This window comes from Neolamprologus multifasciatus, chromosome 6, assembly GCF_963576455.1.
Source record: "Neolamprologus multifasciatus chromosome 6, fNeoMul1.2, whole genome shotgun sequence".
Classification (NCBI taxonomy): domain Eukaryota; kingdom Metazoa; phylum Chordata; class Actinopteri; order Cichliformes; family Cichlidae; genus Neolamprologus; species Neolamprologus multifasciatus.
Genome location: NC_140444.1, coordinates 4,066,989 through 4,086,901, shown reverse-complemented (window position 1 = coordinate 4,086,901; position 19,913 = coordinate 4,066,989). Strand labels below are relative to the sequence as shown.

The 19,913-nt window shown below is 43.1% G+C and overlaps 1 protein-coding gene across 2 annotated transcripts; it reads right to left on the bottom strand.

Moving 5' to 3' along the window:
• Nucleotides 1-300: 300 nt before the first annotated feature.
• Nucleotides 301-16,294, bottom strand: ppp1r12c (protein phosphatase 1, regulatory subunit 12C). 2 transcript variants are annotated; one of them, XM_085162769.1, is made up of 20 exons: nt 15,910-16,294; nt 14,040-14,214; nt 13,822-13,952; nt 13,385-13,503; nt 12,142-12,301; nt 11,857-12,001; nt 11,699-11,773; nt 11,546-11,619; nt 11,344-11,456; nt 11,186-11,250; nt 10,649-10,779; nt 10,483-10,570; nt 10,120-10,237; nt 7,784-7,902; nt 7,094-7,143; nt 4,562-4,601; nt 4,257-4,370; nt 3,855-3,905; nt 2,969-3,019; nt 301-1,474 (listed from the first exon to the last, which is right to left on the bottom strand). In XM_085162769.1, exons 1-20 carry the CDS (start codon nt 16,098-16,100, stop codon nt 1,388-1,390), a joined length of 2,097 nt encoding a protein of 698 aa, XP_085018895.1. In that variant the 5' UTR covers nt 16,101-16,294; the 3' UTR covers nt 301-1,387. The 2 variants fall into 2 exon arrangements, with proteins under 2 accessions (XP_085018895.1, XP_085018896.1); XM_085162770.1 differs by having other exon boundaries at nt 4,266-4,370; nt 15,910-16,293.
• Nucleotides 16,295-19,913: the final 3,619 nt, after the last annotated feature.

The following is a 19,913-nucleotide window of genomic DNA, read 5'->3' as shown; positions in this document are numbered from 1 at the left end:
CCTCCTGAACTTCTGTTGTGGTATAATTACACTCAGGAGGTCTAATTATCGTTTGAAAACAGGCACCATGGAGGGGGTGTCTCCTGTTGTAAATCCTTAACTGAGCAATCAGGATGCTTTAGCAGAATTCTAATGATTTATGGGCAAAATCAGATCCACTGGACACGAGAGCCGTTTCAGAGTTTTGAAATATTATTAAGAAGTTGAGAGTGAAAACTTAAATAAAATGTGCGCCTCGATGTTTTATTCACATGTAATGTGGGATTGCTCTTTATCAACAAAAGACAAACAACAGATACGTCAACATTTATGCCCATACTGTATTTTATACTCAACAGTGTACACTGCCAAAGCAAAATAGAAATATTACTTACAAATGCATATCGAAAGGCACGGCATCAAAATACAATATAACATGCATTTGTTGTGGTTGGTTTTATCTTTAAAATTGAAGTAAACATTCAAAAACGGACCCATCCGGCCTTCCTGTTGGACATGGTGAATACTTAGCTGGGGGTGGGGGGGGCTTTCACAAGCATCCAGTCAAAAATGGCAAAATAGAACTACGAGTAAAGCACAGTTAAGTTGGAGCATGCGTCCTCCGCCTCCTGAAATACCTGTGTGACAAATATTTTCTGTAAACGTCCCTCTGAACACGAGCTGTGCCTGACGTCCATGATTAGCACCTAAAACTCTCCTGAAGCTGCGACTACACCTTTACATCATGTCCTCAGGACGGCCGGCCCCTGAACATAAATGTTTAACATACATCCAGAGGAGCCGGGAGATGTGCGAATTTGGTCCATCTTCTACAGCAGCCAGCTAAAAACAGAAAGCATCGGCCCAAGCGTCGTCCTGAGAAACACACTGACCGCTTGAGGTTCCCCCCCGAAAGGACATTAAAAAACAACCGGGGCTGGTTTTTGGCACGTTGACGTTATTTGTGTCTTTTTCTAGTAACCACCTGACCGGCTCTTATGCAAATCTTTCACCCCATCTAAAAACACACTGAGCTCTCACTGTGCATGGCTTTAAGTCTCTTAATACAAAGTTTCACCAGAGCGAAGCACATTAAAATATTTAATTTCTTTTTTTTTAAAAATACAACAATAAAAACTTATTTTAAAAAAAAAAAAAATGTGGGAGTGGGAAGCAGGGACATCCTGTCCGTCCACAGGAGGTGAAGTTCAGCTTGGTTTACAGTAGATCTGCCAAAACATAAAAGGCCCAAACACAGACAATAACCCTGAAAATGACGTTACTCCAGTTACTGTTGAAAGTTGTGCAGTGTGTGTCTCTTCCTCGTTTGTGTCGTCCGTGCTGGACAAAAACATACATCCTGTAATACTTGTTACGTCCATGGAGGTGAATATTTTCTGTCACAGGTTCATCTCGAGAGTTTGCTAATGACTCGAATCAGAGCGGCGTTCTCATCCTTGAGCCTCTGGTTGTCAGCTCGGAGGTCCCCGAGAACCTGCAGACACGTCAGGAGACATCGCTTTAGCCTCAACGCTCTTAGAAAGACGAACTCTGCCTTAGAGAGACAAAACACAGCTGGCCTGATGCACTTCCAATCTACAGGGCATTTCACACGTCTACTGTAGAGATTTACAGCTACTGTAAACTGATTTTTGTAGCCCGTCTTAAACCTTTCATTCTTTAATAAAGACTCAGCGAATCATTAGTTTCATTAAGCGGCAATAAGTTGTTACGTTACCTTTTTCTATCCTTCTAAGCTCCTTCTTTCCCTATTGATTTATCCGGCTGCACATCTGGGCTCCTGGATTGTTTACGTGACCTCAGAAAAATCTGAATCTGTAATCTGAACCACCACAGCCGTGTCACAGTTCAGGACACGAGGGTCCTCGCCGGTCACATGAGTTCAGTCGTTACGGGAAACTGTGGAGCTCTGCAGAATTTGCTGAGACTGCACAAACACAAGCTTCGACCTCTGGGCTGAAAACGTACGTGCCGAGGTCACAACACACTCACAATAGCCAACGTTACATCAGGAATAATCACGTTTACATCCTGCAATAAAAAGGCTTCGGTCTTTACGGATAGGGTCCCTCTTCCCACGACTGTGAAGCAGAGATTTAAAGAGAATATTTCATCCATCCGGATTCTGGGAGGTATTAATGTTTGAGCTGTGGCCGTCTGCTAGACTTCACCCTCGCCAGCTAGAGTCACCCAACTCAACTTCTCGGACCCGTTTGCGTCTTTTGGAGCATTTTTAATGGGATTATCTAACAAATCACACGTTTGATGACTGATATCTAGAGTTTTATCAGTGTGCTACTCGGCACTAATTAGCAGGTATCCACGTTTGTCTGTTTCACACACGTGAATGCAGCTTGCCAGCTCCGCCCTGCCACCCAAATCAGGGCGGCTATTTCCATCTTCTGATGTAGGTCATTGTAAGAAATGTTTTAGTGGCGACTCCATCCTGCAGAAACGTGTGCGTTATCTGACATCTGCATTACAAACTGGTCTCGCCAGATCTTACAGAGCACAAGAATTCAGCTCCCACCTGCCGACATTACTGACTACACAAGCACGCGTGCCACTCAGTAATGCAGGCAGACGCGACACATTTTGGGACAAACTTAACTGACTAAAAATACCAGCGTTAGTTTACTGGTTTTATTTTTGTGGGGTTAAAAAAAAAAAATGTTTATTGTTGTTTTCATTGAGTTCAGCTTTTCATTTACTATCCAGAGGCTCACGCCAAACTTCATACAGCAGCACAAACACATCTCCATCTCAATAAACTGATGTATCGAAGGATTAAAAGCTTCTAGCTTTCTGGAAGCTTCTGAGGTCACGGCGTATGTCAGAATAACTGAGCTCACTGCTTTCGTTTCGATTTGTGTGTCGCAGGCATAAAGTGGTTCTGTTTGCTATTTTACTCCTATTCTGCTCTCGTTTATCATCAGTCAGCTTTCAGCTCTGCAGTGAACATCTGTACCTTCAGCTCGTCTTCCAGTTCCCCTGCTTTCCTCTGGAGTTTCAGCTTCTCCTGTGAACGAGAACAGCGGCACATCAAACTGGCTGAAGCAGCCGGAGCAAAAACGTTTGCTCCGCAGTGCGTGAAACCGACGTTTCGACCGGGGTTTCACGCACTGCAGAGCCTGCAGAGCTGTTAATGTGCCCCCACACTCTGACCTCATATTTGATCGCAACTTTCAAGATTGCTATGAACACAGAAAATACTCAGCCCCCACAGTTTCAACAGGAAATAAAGGCTTAGTTTCATTAGCGTCCCCGTCAGTCACAAGTAAGTCTCACTTTAGGAGGGGACAGAAACTGAAAGGTCTCACACTTCAGATGCTTCGGTATCTGAGCACTCAGGAAATGTTCATCTTGACAGAGAAATAAACAGAAAAGGTCAGCATGGAGAGAAGTGAGTGAGTGAGTGGAGAACCTTTCCTGAAGACTCCTTAAAGATATTTTGTAGATGTATCTACAGGAGTCTTGGGTGGCTCGAGACTTTTGCACAGCACTGTATGTGGCGAGCCTGCATATCTAGACTGACAACATCTAGGAGGCGGATGTGATGTGCCAAGACATGCAGCTTGATGATTTTGTTCCCTGTTGAAAGCTCAAAGCTCTTCTAAAACATTCTGTAAGCACAGACTGGAGGCGCTCTTCCTATTTTGCACCTTTTGTGTTTTATTATCCTTTATTACTGCAACATGTCCATTTTTGTTACGCTCGATTTAATGAATTAAATTTTTTAAGCTTCTGATGGTGTGAATTCTTGAAAAAGATTTTAATCTCAGGCGATTTTCCCAGCTAAAAAAAAAAAAAAAATCCAACACCAGCCAACTGCAAACGAGCAAAAAACTACTTACATATCTCTCCAGCTCCAGCAGGGCCGGCCGGTCTGTGCTGCTCTCCTGACTCTGCCACACACAGAAATGATGATCATTTTATTCAGGTGCACGGATGTAATGTGAGAGCTGAGAATATATTACGATGACGACAAACTAACAAAATAAAATATTGCTCTTTTAGCTCGATGTTTTACTCTTGGGCTCTAGAATAGCTTTGCATGATTCACAGTTCAAATAATCTTCATCTTATATTCTGGATGTTCATGTCATTTAGAGCATCGGCGTCTCGCTGTGACCTTGAGGCCTAGTTCTGGTTTCCTCTGCTTACTTTGGCTGACACAACGTCAAAGCCCAGCAAGCACGGCCCTGTTTTTAAATAACGCCTCACACGCTGCTTAAATGTCAGAGGCATCAGCAAACCTGCCCAACCTGTCGGAGTCTCTCCAGCTCCACTTTGTTTTGGCTGAGCTGCAGCTCCATCTCCTGCAGCTTCTCCTTCAGAGACACATTCTCCTGCTGCATCTTGAAGTACAGCTGGAGGGAAACACAACACATTATGAAGGATTTGCAAGAAAATAAAAGTGTGTGTGTGTGTTTGTTTCAGGTGACCAGGTGGAAACAGTTGGTTGAGGTTTCAGACTGTGGTCCTGGATTTAGTGAGCTACATTTCAGTTTCAGCCTTGAGGCGGGTTTTCTGGTGTGTGTGGTGAAGGTCGGGTACGTACCGGTCTGTAATCAGTAGATGCATCTGACAGCTGACTCCCACTGCAGAGACACATAAGAGAGATTCCTCCATGATATCAAAACACATCACAAATCGTATGGACCTTGTTCTCTGAATGCAGGAATACAATCGAGTAAATCAGAGGAGAAACCAAAGAAAGAAAGAGAGGCAAGTCTTAGATGGTCTGGACACGTGCAGAGGAAGGAGAGTGGATGTAGAGGCAAAGATGGCGCTGCGAAGCAAGAGAAGCAAACCAAAGAGAAGATTCGTGGAAGCAAAGGAGGACAGAGGAGAAGCCAAGTGAACGGACCAGATGATCACTCCAAAAGAGAGCTGCCCAACGAAGGAGAAACGAAGTTTTGCGACACTCATGATTTGTGCCTTTCAGTGAATTTGTCTGTTTTTAAATGGTTAGTCATTAATAAACAGTGCTGGGTACGTGATGTGATCGTTTCTCAGGACAAGCCAGACAAGGTTTAAAGTAGGGCTGGGCGATATGGCCTAAAATTCATATCCCGATATAATTTGTAGCATGTGTTTTTAACAGAAATCTGTTAAAAAATGTTTTAGTACAACTTTGGTAAGCCCCACTGCTTGATGGATTGTCAGAGCATTACGGCTGCCGTAGTGAGGAGCTTCGCGGAGTAATCTGGGTCCAAAACTCCGTCCACTTCAGGTCCCAAAGTCAAACGAACACAGAGTTAAAAACGGTCTAAATTATTTCATCTTTAATAAAATCATCAGCGTTGCTGCTTTACCAGGTGTAACAATTAAGTTTAACATCCAGGCATCCATGAAAACAGAATTTATTAAATTTAACGGAGTTAGAAGTTAGCAGGAAGTTAGCTCGCTAGTTTCCACCTAAACATGACATACCATGTTCTGGCTGAGAGATTTTTGAAACTAATTCAAACGTACAGCTCTGCTACCACTTCCAACATAAACGAAGACAGAAAACTAAACAGCAGTGGCGTTTGCAGGGTTACTGAAGTTCGACTACCTGGTATATAATGTTGTGCTACGTGATTGCTAGCGACACAGTTATGTTAGCATAACATTAGCACAGTGAAGCTGGAGGGTGAACGCCAACTTTTTTTCCACTCGATAAAAGTTAACGTGAGGGATTCTGGTGGTCAGCAACAAATGCAATCGCATAGCAGGATGCTATACACGGGCCAAACTTCAGTCAGGAGAACAACTGAGATCATTCATCCACAATACGAGGTTAGTTACTAATATACTGCAACAACATGGGAATAGAAAAGCTGTGAGAGAATTCAGCATTAATGAATCAATGTTACGGAAGTGGAGGAAGCGCAGTTTTTGGCTTTCCCCATATTTCAAAAGTGCTTCATCTCTTTGCTATGACTGTCGCCCGGCATAATTTGCAGATGATAATGGTTGTAGCCGCTGCGATGCTTTCGACCAAAACAGGCGCAGCTTGATGACATCATCAACATGCGCTATCGCGATAGAGCGGTATAGTCAAAATCTCTATCGTTGGCCAAATTTATCGTTTATATCGCCCACCCCTAGTTTAAAGACCGCATGTCTGATATCACTAAAATATGGAAAAAAAACCCACAAATAAACAAGCAATAAAAAATTATTTTCCATCTGCTTTTCTGCTAAGGTGTGCGTCGGTAACCTTCACTATCAAAAGAGCCATTTTTGCTCCTCCTACCAAACAACGGGAGGAAAAAAGCAGCGCACACGGTGACGGCGACCAATCATCAAAAAGGGAAAAGAAGCAGAACCAGCACAAAAGTCAGGGGAATAAAATGACAAAAGCAGGAAAATGACAGCTTTGTATAAAATTTCTAAGATCTGACCTCAATATTTATACGCTCTAATCATTTACTCATATTCAGAGCAAGATGCAGATCAACAAGATTGTAAGAACAAAAAAAGGACAAAAAAGGGTAAAGAAAAGGATGCACTTCAAATATTAATCTGCTAATTTTAGCGTTTGTTAAAGAGGCAGCGGTGAGGACTTTATTTCAGGTAAGGCTCACTTGACAATCCTGCTGGTTGTGTCACATCACAGTGGCGTAATTTCTTTTATCTCATTTATAATTATTTAGGCGCAGCATCGAGGAATGTGTCGCACCGGGCGAATTATTCCCTCCCGCCTGAAACAGGCGCTGCTGTAAAACTAATGAGTCTAGAAAAGATCGTATTCTCTCTGCCTAATCCTCCTAAATGACGTCCATCATTTAATCTTGTTCACACTGAACAAATCTACTCCTGGACGGGTGTGAACACGTTGTTTGGGGAACCAAAACATTTCAGGATCTCACCAAATCATCAACAATTCAAACCAGCAGAAATGCCACGGTCAGAGAATACAGCTACATGGTTTAGGGCAGCTGACTCATTACATCTGAAATGCAGACATTTATTTCAGACATCAGGATCAAAAGGGACAAAAATATAGAGATGCATGAAATAAATGTACAGAAAACAAATTATTTCATTTGCACGTGTGTGAAATAAAAGAAATGCATGACACACAAGAATGAATGAGACTCACAGGGTTGTGCTGTTACTGGTTTTATCATCTGGATGAAGGTTGTCCTCGTTCTGCAAAACAACATATTCACACAGTTAAGACTCAAATATCCATCTTGTTTCATATAAATGAGATTCGAATGCAAACATTCACACTTTACAGCAGCAGGATGTTTATTTCTTTTATTAAAAACAGTCGGCTTCCCCGAAGCTGCTGTTTCTGACACAACAGGAAGTAGCCCAGATGTGCTCTCATGACTCGAGGCAGCTGCCTCATTCGCTCACTGAACTACCTGCTCTGAACCTTATCAGCTCGCCCGGTCGTCGCAGTTATCTTGAGCTACCGAGCTGCAGGTTGTCGATGCTCTAATACACGATCTATCACTATCACACAGTCTCCTCTATTTAAGCGTCTCTGAGCTTTTGTGCTGGAATATCTTGTCTTCAAAACACTCAGGATGGGGCGCAAAGTGCCAGGTTATATAAGTCAACAGGTGGCCGGCCGAAGTGCCGCAAAGACCGTGGCGCACACCTGACGATGTGACGTCAAACTCACATGATGTCTACAGTACAGGATCTAAAATGGCTTTGCTCACTGTTTGTTTATGTCTTGAGTTACACAATGACTCATAAGGTTGCCCTCTCACCAACTTCAGTGCTGTGGAAAACAGGAAGGAAGATTGGGAAATTACTTCATCTGCACCGCTCTCACCTCTTCTCCCAGCTGAACGACGCCGGTGGAGCGTCTTTCCCTCCTCGTTTTCCGCCTGTCCTTTGCTTGCAGACGCTTGTCTCCCTCCGGCTCCTCCTGCTTCACCTGTGGGTCTGTGTCTGAAACACAAGGAGGTCAACAGAAAACGCTCGTGAGGCGTGTGGAGTTTAGGCAGAGGCATCGCAGCGATGCATAAACGTAGATTCGCTTCCTAATGAAACTTGGCGCCATAGCCGGCTTATCTTTGCCTCCTGGCTTCATCTCAGATCACTGCACGTCGAGGCTTGTGAGGAATGAGTTCAGACAACACAAACTGCTGGTTTGAGCTTTGAACTGAATGTTCTTGCAACTTAACTTTAAAAACTGATTTTGCTTCATCATATCAGATGGTGAACTGCACCAAAAACTCCCCACAAAACACGGGTGGAGCGTGCTGAGTGATAAAAGTGCGATAAATGGGTCAGATAATTTCTACCGCAGCTCAATGAGTTTGAGTATGCAGTAGCCGCCCTATCTACCCATAGAAACACAGCACAAGCAGCACTAGCCTTCGCAGTATGTGAGAAACCATCATTTCCTTTGATGGTCCACCCAAAAGCTGCCTCATATGTCACTTATATTGTGGGAGTCTTACTGTAAACAGAGGCGATGTAAGACCAGCCACATAAACAGCAAAACGCGTATGGTGGGTTTCGCCATGCTCTGGTAGTTTCCAAGTATTTCACTTTGAGTTTTTAAGGAGTCTTTAAATATTTTAACCAATAAATCAGGACTCAGTGGTGGGACTGCTGAGTCTGGCTGATTTTCCCTGTAACTCGTTGTGTTCGGTGCACCTCTGTGCTGCTTGTTGTCCTAAACGAACCCTCCCTGGAAACCCTGTAACATATGGTGCAAGCTACACCCTCCCACAGGCTCCAACCTGACCCACTGGATGGCCTTTGAAAAATGTGAAAATTGAAAATAAGGACACAAATGTTAGACTAACTGCCATTAGTTTTATTAACTATTGTTACTATTAAATTAAACTGAGAAGCTCCTGCTGTTTTGTTGTTGTTTGTCTGGTCCGTGGGTACAAACAAAAACATTTTCTGTTAGTTAAAACTATTTTTGTTGTGTTGGTTTTATTGTAAACAGGATAAAGTCTGAGTATTGAGACTTTTTCCTGCAACCTTTAGCACACAGTGCCCACGCTGATGGGGTTCTTTTATTTCCTGCAACACCATTTCTTTATTATGTGTAAAAAATGAAATGCAATTTTGCAATTAAATGTGTAACTAAACCTCTTAACACTAAAAGAAGACGACACGAGTTGCAGATGTTTGTATGCAGTAGCTTTACTGATGTGACCTACTTAAGCTCAAACTAGGGTCATACGTGGCCTGCGGTCTAACATTAGTTTTACACCCGTAACCGAACAGTCGTAGCTGGACTTCTGACCTGATTTTCAGTTTTTCTCAGACTCATATTCATCTTTGACTACAGACCGCATATTAAAGATGGACACAGCCACCTTGATGTCACAGTTGTGAAGTCGCTCGCCTGGCATTTTGAATATGGGTGTGATCATGGACAGATATATCTGACCGTGCCGTACATGCAGGTGCAGAGAACAGACATCCTACTCCAGAATCCGGGCTATCAGTTGCTTCACCTGCATAGCACGCATACCTGAATGTTTAAACAATCCTGAGGAGGGACGCCGGCAGGAAAGCAGCAGTTAGAAACAGACTAATGCTGAAAAGTCAGCAAGATTTTTACATTAGAAATGACAAGTTAACAGCTGTTCTTACACTTTGGGTATTAAATATTCATATGATGATTCTACGTTTAAGTTTTAAAGGTTAACTGATCTGACGGATTAGATGCAATGACTGTATCTGCTGAAAAAGAGGAAGCGAAAGCACTGCCAGAAATATTCAGACAGGGCGAGCAGACACAAGTCGGACTCACTAAGAAACTTGTGACTGACCCAATAAAGTCGTCTATGTCAAAGTTTACAGAAGTAAAGAGATAAATGGTTTCATGTTCCCCATACGCTTTCATACAACGTGGCTTCTTTTTACAACCAAATGAGGCGCCCCCTGTTGGCGATTCGTAAAAACACAGGATTAAGTCACGTCCCCTTTCAGGCTGTATACACACCAGCTCAGTTTTAACAGAACCTGGAAGATAATTCAGACATTGCTGATCGCAGATGTGCGGCGCTTCTTTGGTTTAATTCCTTTTTAAACTTTGGTGCTACACACACACACACAACAATAACTTTTATAGTGAAAATTATGAAATTCTTCTGAATTCATCCAGTTTCTGGGTTCTTAGCCGTCTGTGTCACTCACCTCTTTCTGCAGTCGTGATGGTGACGAGAGGGCTGACCGGCTGGATGGTTCGAGGTGAAGAATCGCCAGATTTAGCCACACACTTCTCAGCTTCTTTGAGGTCCGTTAGAGTCACACCCTGCATGCACAGAGCACAAACAAAACCGCCAAGAGGAATTAAAAACATTGCAGCACACTGCTGCTAACTCAGCACTGGTGCAGCAGTGTGATGCTCTTAAAATCATCCTAGTAAATTATTCACTCTTCCCCAAACTGTGTTCAAATGTTTAATTATCACAGGCGTCTGCACGCTTTTTATAGGGACCGTTAATAGCTGTTAATAAAACTCAATAGCATGTACTGAATCTGGATAAGAAGTATTACCTGTGTGGGCCGGCGAGTCTGCCGCAACAGCTTAGAGCGAGCTTTCCTCTGAGACTCGGACTCTTCGTCTCTCGCTGGAGCCTGGAATCTAAACACACAAACGACTTCCCTCATCAGACATTTTTCAAAGCATTTTCACTGTTAGTTAAGTTTTTGTTTCTCTTACTTGCGCCTGTCAGCGTTGGGAGCGTTGGGACTATCTGCGGCGGCGTCCTTCGTCTGAGGGGTGGGTTGTACCCTGGCAGTGCGGCTCGCCTTGTCCTGCTCCTTCTCCTCCTCTTGTTTATCTGTTGGTGTCTGGATCACATAGGAGATTATATGTCAACCATTTCAGAATCAGATTTATGACCCGAGTGAAAAAATATAAAATGCTAATATCAGCATGTGTTGAAATGCATCCTTTGTTTTTTTTACTTGGCATGCTTATCCTTCATTTGGGGGGGGGGGGGGTGAACCCAGCCTCAGGTATGAATCAGACAAACTGCATTTTTTTGCACTCCAGCCTTGCATGCTGCTGCTTGCTCAGCACAAGCTTCAGCTTTGAATAAGTAGTTTCAATAAACTAGTTTTTGGCTCATCTAAAAGCAGTAGCACAACTCTTTACTGCAACATGTTTCATCATATCTGATCACATGCGCTACACACCATTACCTAACACCCGCTGATAATGAAACATCCTGTACGATAAACTCAGATTTTTTACCTTGTCGGCCGGAGTGACAGCAGACGTCGCACTCTCTGTATCGGGACTGGAGACGGTTGAGCTTTCTGCACAAAAACAGGAATCGGCATCATTCACTACGATCAGCACACTGATGCTGATTTACAGAGCATGCAGTACTCATGACCGGGGAGGTTTACCGGGGCTGCTCTCTTTCTCCTCGCTCAGATCCAAGCCTCCTGAAATGCCCCGCTCCTTAGACTGGTCTTGTAAAGTCATCTTTTCTCTGCTGCTCATCCTGCACACCGAGCTCCTGCAGAGATCACATGGCAACTTGTAACTTTTGCTTTGAAACGAAAGAATTTTTATTTAATTCTGGATAAGAAACAGATGATTATTAACCTCCGCCGCTTGTTTTGTGCGTTCGTAGCGTTGGACCCCAGTTGCCTGTCCAATACTGACCTCTCATTAAGCCACTATGAAAGAAAAAGAGAGGCACAATCAAGAAACTACTAGATTACATAAATGCACAATATGAGGTAAAGACAACCTTACATTGGCTTGTTTTTGAGATAATTCCTCCAGGAGCTCTGAAACGCTTTCATCAGCAACATCAAATGGGGTCTGACCCTAAAAGTATTCAAGCACACTGTTAAAGAGGCTGATAGATGAATTGGATGCAGGAAGATAAGTTTTCTTTATCCGGGACTCACCCCTTTGCTGCGAGCTTCCATATTGCACAGCTGTTCAGCCAGGATGCGACAGGCCTCCCCCTGACCCCAGTGAGCTGCAGCATGGAGGGGTGTCCAGCCATCAAAGTCCACAGCTGACACATCCAGCCCGCACTGACAGAGTATCCTGGAACCGCAAAGGAAGATATAAAGTCAAACTACTGAATAGAAGAAGAGCACAGTCCAGACAAACATCTGCACTCACTTAAAATCTGATTTTAAGCTTAATGTCAAAGATCTACAACACAATAAGTCAGAAATGTTTACTTCAGGGCCTCGAGGTAGCCTTTGGCTGCAGCCACGTGCAGCGGGGTGGCTCCAGTCTTTGGGTGTCGCACGTCAGCAGGCAGGCCCTCAGTCAGCCACGTGCGGGCGTCTGCCATGATTTGTTCCTCCTCCAGACGTTTAGCTGACTCCACGTCCACACCTGCACAGACACATAATGTCAAATTAACGTGTTTCCTGGTTTTTTTAATGAATTTCTGTCTAAAGATTGGAGGACTTGTCATCCTAGCGTCTTAGCTCTAAAGCTAAATCCTCAAGTGTCCAGCCTACAACTTTGAAATTAAGTCCCATTACCATCTAGGATGAACGCCATCCGCATACACGCATCACACATGAACAAAAAAGGCAACCACCGAGAAACAAAGTTTCCATTTTTTTCACATTTTAGCCAGCACCACTAACACAAACATGTACGGGCCATAACTGGGCCTCAAGTTCAAATGCAGCTGCAGCTGTTAAAGTTGCATTGATGAGAAATAAGTTGATTAAAGTTTCAGACACACAAACATACAAGTCACCCTCCAATAAAAAACACAAATCATAACCATTCAACGTCCGCCTTTAAAAGGTGCCACTTTGTACTGTGAAACTCAGCTTCCAGCACTCCTGCTACATGCGGAGCTCTCCCCGGAAAGAAACATCACTGGATCTCCTCCGCTTTGCTGAATAAAAACATTTTAATTTTAGCTTCACTTTGCAGAGCCGAATTTGGTGACTGGGGAAGATGGAGCGTGATGAAAATCATGCTCAGCACTGCACTTCAGATCTTTTGTGCGAAATGTTCTCCCTCTGAGACTTTCAGAAGAACTAATGCTGTAAATGTGATAGTAGTGGATGAATTAATAATGTCAGGAGAGCTTAATTGATGAAAATGCTTCTGGTTGCGCTCCTGACCTGATGCACTGACTTATTTTTTCTGTTTGGTTTGGATTGTAGCTGCAGAAACAACATCTGTGACCAGCAACATTCCTTAACATGAAGATGAGGTCATCTCCAGCCCGTTGATGGAGATGACCTTAGTTGTCAACACGGTGCTACTCAGTACATAAACTGTCACAAAACGTATGCAGCACATGCCACGCAAAATCCCGATCACAAAGCTCACTAATGGCACCTGCTGCATGCACGTGACCGTGTCTCACACCGTTTGGATGCAAAAGGAACAGCTCCAGAACTTTGATTGCACAAAGAAACGCCTTCCAACTACACACAGAAAAAGACTTACCGTGTCTCCGAGTGTAACTCTGAAGTAGGGACTCAGTGGTTTCATCCAGAGCAATGTCCGCAGGAACATCACCATCACAGTTCACAGCAGTGAGAGAGGCACCTTCCTGCAGGAGGAACCTGACAAAACAAACATGGAGGTAGAGACGATTCATTTAACCTCAGAAGGCCAACACAATGACCTTTAAACAGACGACTTCTGGTCATGTTATCGGTGTTTGTGGCGCATGCACATTGGAACAAAACCATTAGTCACTGAAATGATAAAATGGAAAAAAGTTTTCTTTCTCTAAATGTGAGCTGTTTGTGTGCTGGCACAGCCCACTCATGCTTCATCCGCCAAACATAACAATGTTTGTATTGTTGACTGCAGAAAGACTGGCACTGAAGCTACACACACACAGAAGCAAAGCTGCTGTGTTCTGCTATTGTACACACTCTGTGATGTCAGCGTGGCCGCAGGAGGCAGCAACATGTAGCGCCGTCCATCCCTCATTGTCAACCTGGTTCACACTGGCACCCTGCTCCAAAAGGAAGGTCACCATTTCTATGCTGCCGTCTATGCAGGCCTGTGTCAAAGGAGAAAAAAAAATTATGAAACTGCACAATTTTTTATTCACGAGCCAATAAAACCTCAGGGGGAGAAACTGCTTCACCTGGTGTAGAGCAGTGATCCCGTCTGCATTGGAGCAGTTAATAATTGCTGCTGTATCCTCGCCGTTCCTTCTTTTAGTCTGTTTGGCCTCCTCCAAAATCACCTTGGCCTCCTCCGTGTCTCCGCTGGCACAGGCTGCGAGAAACTCAGCAGCAATGTCAAATTTCACCTTTTTCCTGAAAACAGAGGACACAGGCAGCTGCATGAATTCACTGTTCAGCTCTTACACGCACCATACAGACCAAACTCACAATGAAATACACGCTGTAAGGGAAACTATGATCGTTTCAAGTAAACCGAAATGTGTAGGTGCAAACTGAAAAATGAACAGTTACATGAATGTAACTGAACACTGCAACAAAAGAGACCTCAACAACTGAGCTAGGTGGTGTAAACACAGTGCACTGATCAACAGAAGGACACCACCTCTGTGAAACAAAATGTAGTGGGTGTTGATTGTACCAAGCTTTCTCATCAGGCCAAAATAAACTGTAAACTGTGCTGCTACTGTTATGGATTTGTGACTGGCTATATAAGCCATACGCAGCAACTTAAAACTGATGGCTTGTTGGGCCGATGCAGCCGGGAGTTTTTGATTTTTACGATTTTACGATCTACAAGAACTAAAAGAGTTGATTGAATGACAAAGTATGTCATAATAAATGTGCGGAAGGGGCGAATATAGTGAAATTAATGAATACAAGTCAGTTTTATACTTTCAGGACCCGCGCAAACCCTGACAGACCCTACAACTTATCCCTCACATCCTTGTAAGACTAACAGAGAAATACCCACTGAAAAACTTCCACAAGATTTCCTGGGGACTATTTTCAGGTGCGGATGAATAAAGTTGTGGTCTGTATAGGCTTTTAGTCATCCAGATCAGGGTCATCTAAGGAGCTTGGAAAGAAAAGCGACTGGACTTCTTAAAGTTTCTTGAGAACGTTTCATCTCTCATCCGACGAGTGTCTTTAGTTCTACAACACACAGCTGTAGGTCAAAACTGTGACACCTGATGGAGAGAAATAATCCTTTCTGATCTTGCATCACCACTAAATCATTAACTGATGGGAAACGCTGCAACTTGGGATGTGTTTTGTCTTACTACTTTCTTTCATCTACGGTCTCTGGTATGTATTGCGGTATATCACAAATCTAATAATGTTATATCAGAAACATTGTAACTAAACATCCTCCCCAAATTTCTGCGCCAAATTTTAGATCCTTTTTCTCCAGGATCTTTTGACAATGGCAACACATTTGTATTATATCAGCCTCAATTTGTTAAACAAATGTGCCTTCAATAAATGGCAAAGGCCTTTTTGTGTCTGTCATCATAAATACTGACCTTTGTTTCCATCGTCAATATTCATAATGTTGCATCATCTCAGACGGACAACTAGGCAATAACTACTCAAATACTATGATTAGCATTAGGCTCTTTAACTTGAAACTGGCTGATTAGAGGTCGTCTGGATAAAAACAACCACTGCAAATCGTATAAGTTATAGCAGGCTGGAAAAAAACGAAAGGAATTATGATATATGCGCTTTAAAATATGAGATTTTAGACCATCTCAGACCAGCAGTGGTGGGACTGATGGAAATAAAAACCTTCACCTAAGACACTTGGCTAGCTAGCTACCGCTCACTGCAAATTCCGGCCTCTGAAAGTATGCATGGCAACAAATAAACATTAAAATATTAAATAAAGGACTGTAGAGCGGGCGTGTTTTCTGCTGTGGTGTGATTCTATTATTTAGCCCATCTACAGCCCAAACCCCCGCACAGCATTCCTCCCTCAACCTATCGTCAGATGTTGGAGCTAAGCTAGCAGGCTGTTAGCCGGTTTGACAGGAGATGTTTCCTGACCGTCGCCTCTCGTCTCCTCCCCCGAGTAGCGGCTGGTCCTTCGGCGGGTCGTCGAGCTCGGCCTCGGGCTCCCCTCCTCCGTTCCCGGCATCGCCCTGCCGCCTCAGCCTGGGCACATCTGAGGCTCTGTCGGTGGAGGAGCCGGCCCAGCGCTTCAGCTGCTCCCGCCGCTTGGTCCTCGCGTCTCCCATTTATGCGTCCGCGGAGGACCGTGTTTTTAAAAATAAAACACACACAGAGGCAACAGCGGCGGACACTCCCTCCATGTGTATGCTTTCACTTCCTGGTTCTCTAGCTCCGGGCTCCGTTCTGTGTAGTAGAATGAGCCTTGGCTCGTGCCCGCGGGCACAAGGAACGCGCAGAGCTGTGCAGGCCTGCCCCCGTGACGTCACCACCGCTGGTTTCGTTTGCAGCAGGCCCTGGAAAGGAAATACAGAAATAGTTTAATGCTTGGGTACTGTGCATAGCTGCTGCTGCACTTCCTGACATTGTGCTTTCTCATAGTCAGTTTTAGCCTAATGCTTACTTAACAGTGAGAGGACAAATACTAGAAGCGCTAGAAACACTATGCACGTCACAATTCACACCATCTCAGTTCTATTTAAAAAGCACCAGTTTGTAAAAAGCCACCTCAAAAAACTCATTCCAGCAATTTTAGGACCCAATCAGCCATCCCCTATGAGCAAGCACTCTGTGATGATTGGAAGGAAAAAGTCTCTTTTAACAGGAAGAGACCTTTCATATAACCAGGCTAAAAAAGGAGTTCATAGAGACAAAAACACAAGAACAAAATACAGAAATTACATACAAACACAGAGGAAGTAAAAAGAGGTGAGTGGAGAAGAAATAGAAATCTTAGCTAGCCCCCCCAACTATGAGCTTTATGTAAAGATTTAAGCCTGATTTTAAATTAGAGAGGGTGCCCTGAATTCAAACTGGGACCACAGTAGAGGGGTCTGATAGCTGAAGGCTCTGCATTTTATGCTCTCTACTTTTGGAAACTCTAGAAACCAGAAGTAAGCCTACACTTTGAAAAGTGAAGGCAAGGCAAGGCAAGTTTATTTATATAGCACAATTCAACAACAAGGTGATTCAAAGTGCTTTACAGAGACATTAAAAAACAAAAACAAATAAAAAGCATGATTTAAAATTGATTAAAAAAACAGTAGATAAAATCAGAACAGTAGATAAAATCAGTAGTTAAAATGTAAGTTTTGAAATTTAAACTTAAAAGTGTGGATTTGGTGTTTTATTCAAATACAGCTGAGAACAGGTGAGTCTTCAACCTGGATTTAAATAAACTGAGTGTTTCAGCTGATCTGAGGCTTTCTGGGAGTTTGTACCAGATATAAGGAGCATAAAAGCTGAATGCAGCTTCTCCGTGTCTGGTTCTGACTCTGGGAACTGATAAAAAAACGGATCCAGATGACCTGAAGGATCTGGAAGATTCATACTGGGTTGGGAGGTCACTGATGTATTTTGCTCCTAAACCATTCAGAGCTTTATAGACCAGCATCAGAACTTTAAAGTCTATCCTTTGACGGACAGGCAGCCAGTGTAAAGACCTCAGAGCTGGACTTATGTGGTCCACTTTTTTGGTCTTAGTGAGGACTCGAGCAGCAGAGTTCTGAATGAGCTGTAGTTGTCTGACTGATTTTTTAGGTAGACCTGTAAAGATGCTGTTACAGTAATCAAGCCTACTAAAGATGAATGCATGGACTAGTTTTTCCAGGTCCTGTTGAGACATCAGATCTTTTATCCTTGAAATATTCTTGAGGTGATAGTAAGTTGATTTTGTTATTGTCTTAATGTGCTTTTCTAAGTTTAGGTCTGCATCCATCACTACACCCAAATTTCTCGCCTGGTTTGTGGTTTTTAGGTGTATAGATTGAAGTTCTCTGGTGACCTGTAATTGTTTTTCTTTGGCTCCAAAGACTATTACCTCAGTTTTATTTTTGTTTAGCTGGAGAAAATTGTGGCACAACCAGTCATTAATTTCCTCAATGCATTTACCAAGAGCCTGTACATGGCCTCGGTCTCCTGGTGACATTGTGATATATATTTGTGTGTCATCTGCATAGCTATGATAGTTTATTTTGTTGTTCTTTATAATCTGTGCCAGTGGGAGCATGTAAATGTTAAACAGAAGGGGTCCCAAGATGGAACCTTGGGGAACTCCACATGTGATACTTGTCTGCTCAGATGTGAAGTTACCTATTGTTACAAAGTATTTCCTGTTTTCTAAGTATGTTTTGAACCAGTTTAGTACAGTTCCTGAAAGACCTGCCCAGTTCTCCAGTCGTTTGACTAATATGTTGTGGTCAATTGTATCAAATGCTGCACTGAGATCCAGTAAAACTAAGACTGACATTTTTCCACTGTCTGTATTCAGACATATGTCATTAAACACTTTGGCCAGAGCAGTTTCAGTGTTGTGGTTCTGTCTAAAACCTGACTGGAAGGCATCATAGCAGTTATTCTGTTTTAAGAAGTAATTGAGCTGTTGAGAAACTGTTTTTTCAGTGATCTTACTTAGAAATGGGAGATTTGAGATCGGCCAGTAGTTGTTCATTTGTGTCTTGTCAAGATGTCCTTTTTCAGTATAGGTTTAATTACAGCAGTTTTTAGTGGTTCTGGAAACACACGATCTGTAACAGACTCCAAAGTCTTTGAGACCTTTTTGAAAAAAACTTGTTGGCAGGACATCTAAACAGCAAGAGAAGGAGTTCAGTTGACCTAAGATGTCCTCCAGGTCTTTGCTGTTAATAGGGTGAAACTGTTTGATGGTGTTTAAACAGTTTTTCGGTGGACACAGTACATATCCTGAATCTGCTGTTGATGTACCAATTGCTTGTCGAATCTTTTGGATTTTTTTCTGTGAAGAATTTGGCAAAGTCATTGCAGGCCATGGTCGAATGAAGTTCAGCTGCCACTGACACAGGAGGGTTTGTTAGCCTGTCAACTGTAGAAAATAAGACCCGAGCATTATGGCTGTTTTTAGTGATGATGTCAGAGAAGTAGGACCTTCTTGCACTCCTCAGTTGTAAATTATAATTGTGAAGTTTCTCTTTATAGATGTCATAATGAACCTGGAGGTTTGTTTTTCTCCATCTGCGCTCAGCTTTCCTACACTCTCTTTTTTTGTTTTTCACCAGTGTGGAGTTTCTCCATGGAGACTTTTTCCTTCCAGAGATAACCTTCACCTTAATGGGAGCAATAGTGTCCATTACATTTAACATTTTAGCGTTGAAGCTATTGATGAGCTCATTGACTGAACCTCTGGACAGGTCAGGTGTTAATGGGAAGACCTGGTTAAAGATCTCACTACTGTATTCAGTTATACACCGTTCTGTGATCACTGCTGTTGATATATTTGTGTGGGCTGAAATTTTACTTTCAAAGAAAACACAGTAATGATCAGACAGGCCCACATCAGACACAGTAACCTTTGAAACGCTCAGGCCCTTGGAGATCAGTAGGTCAAGAGTGTGTCTTCTATTATGTGTGGGCTCTGTTACATGCTGAGTCAGCCCAAAGTTGCCCAGAGTGTTACTCAGGTCTTTAGTCCCTTTGTCCTGAGGGTTGTCCACATGGATGTTAAAATCCCCAACAATAATTACACAGTCGAAATCAACAAAGATCACAGACAGCAGTTCACTGAGGTCATTAAAAAATCTGTGCAGTATTTGAGAGGCCTGTAAACATTAAGAAACACAACTTTGGATGGGGCCTTCGGCTGTAAAGCCACATATTCAAAAGACTGAAAACTTCCAGGAGATAGCTGCTTACTTTGAAATGATTCATTAAATAAGACAGCAACCCCTGCTCCTCTCCTGCTCACCCTGGCCTCACTGATAAAACTGTAGTTAGGAGGGGTCGTCTCGATGAGAACAGCTCCACTGTTACTTTGGTCCAACCAAGTTTCAGTTAAAAACATAAAATCAAGGCTGTGCTCAGGTGGTAAGGAGGAACTAAGGGGGACGAGGCTGGGCAATGAAACTTCG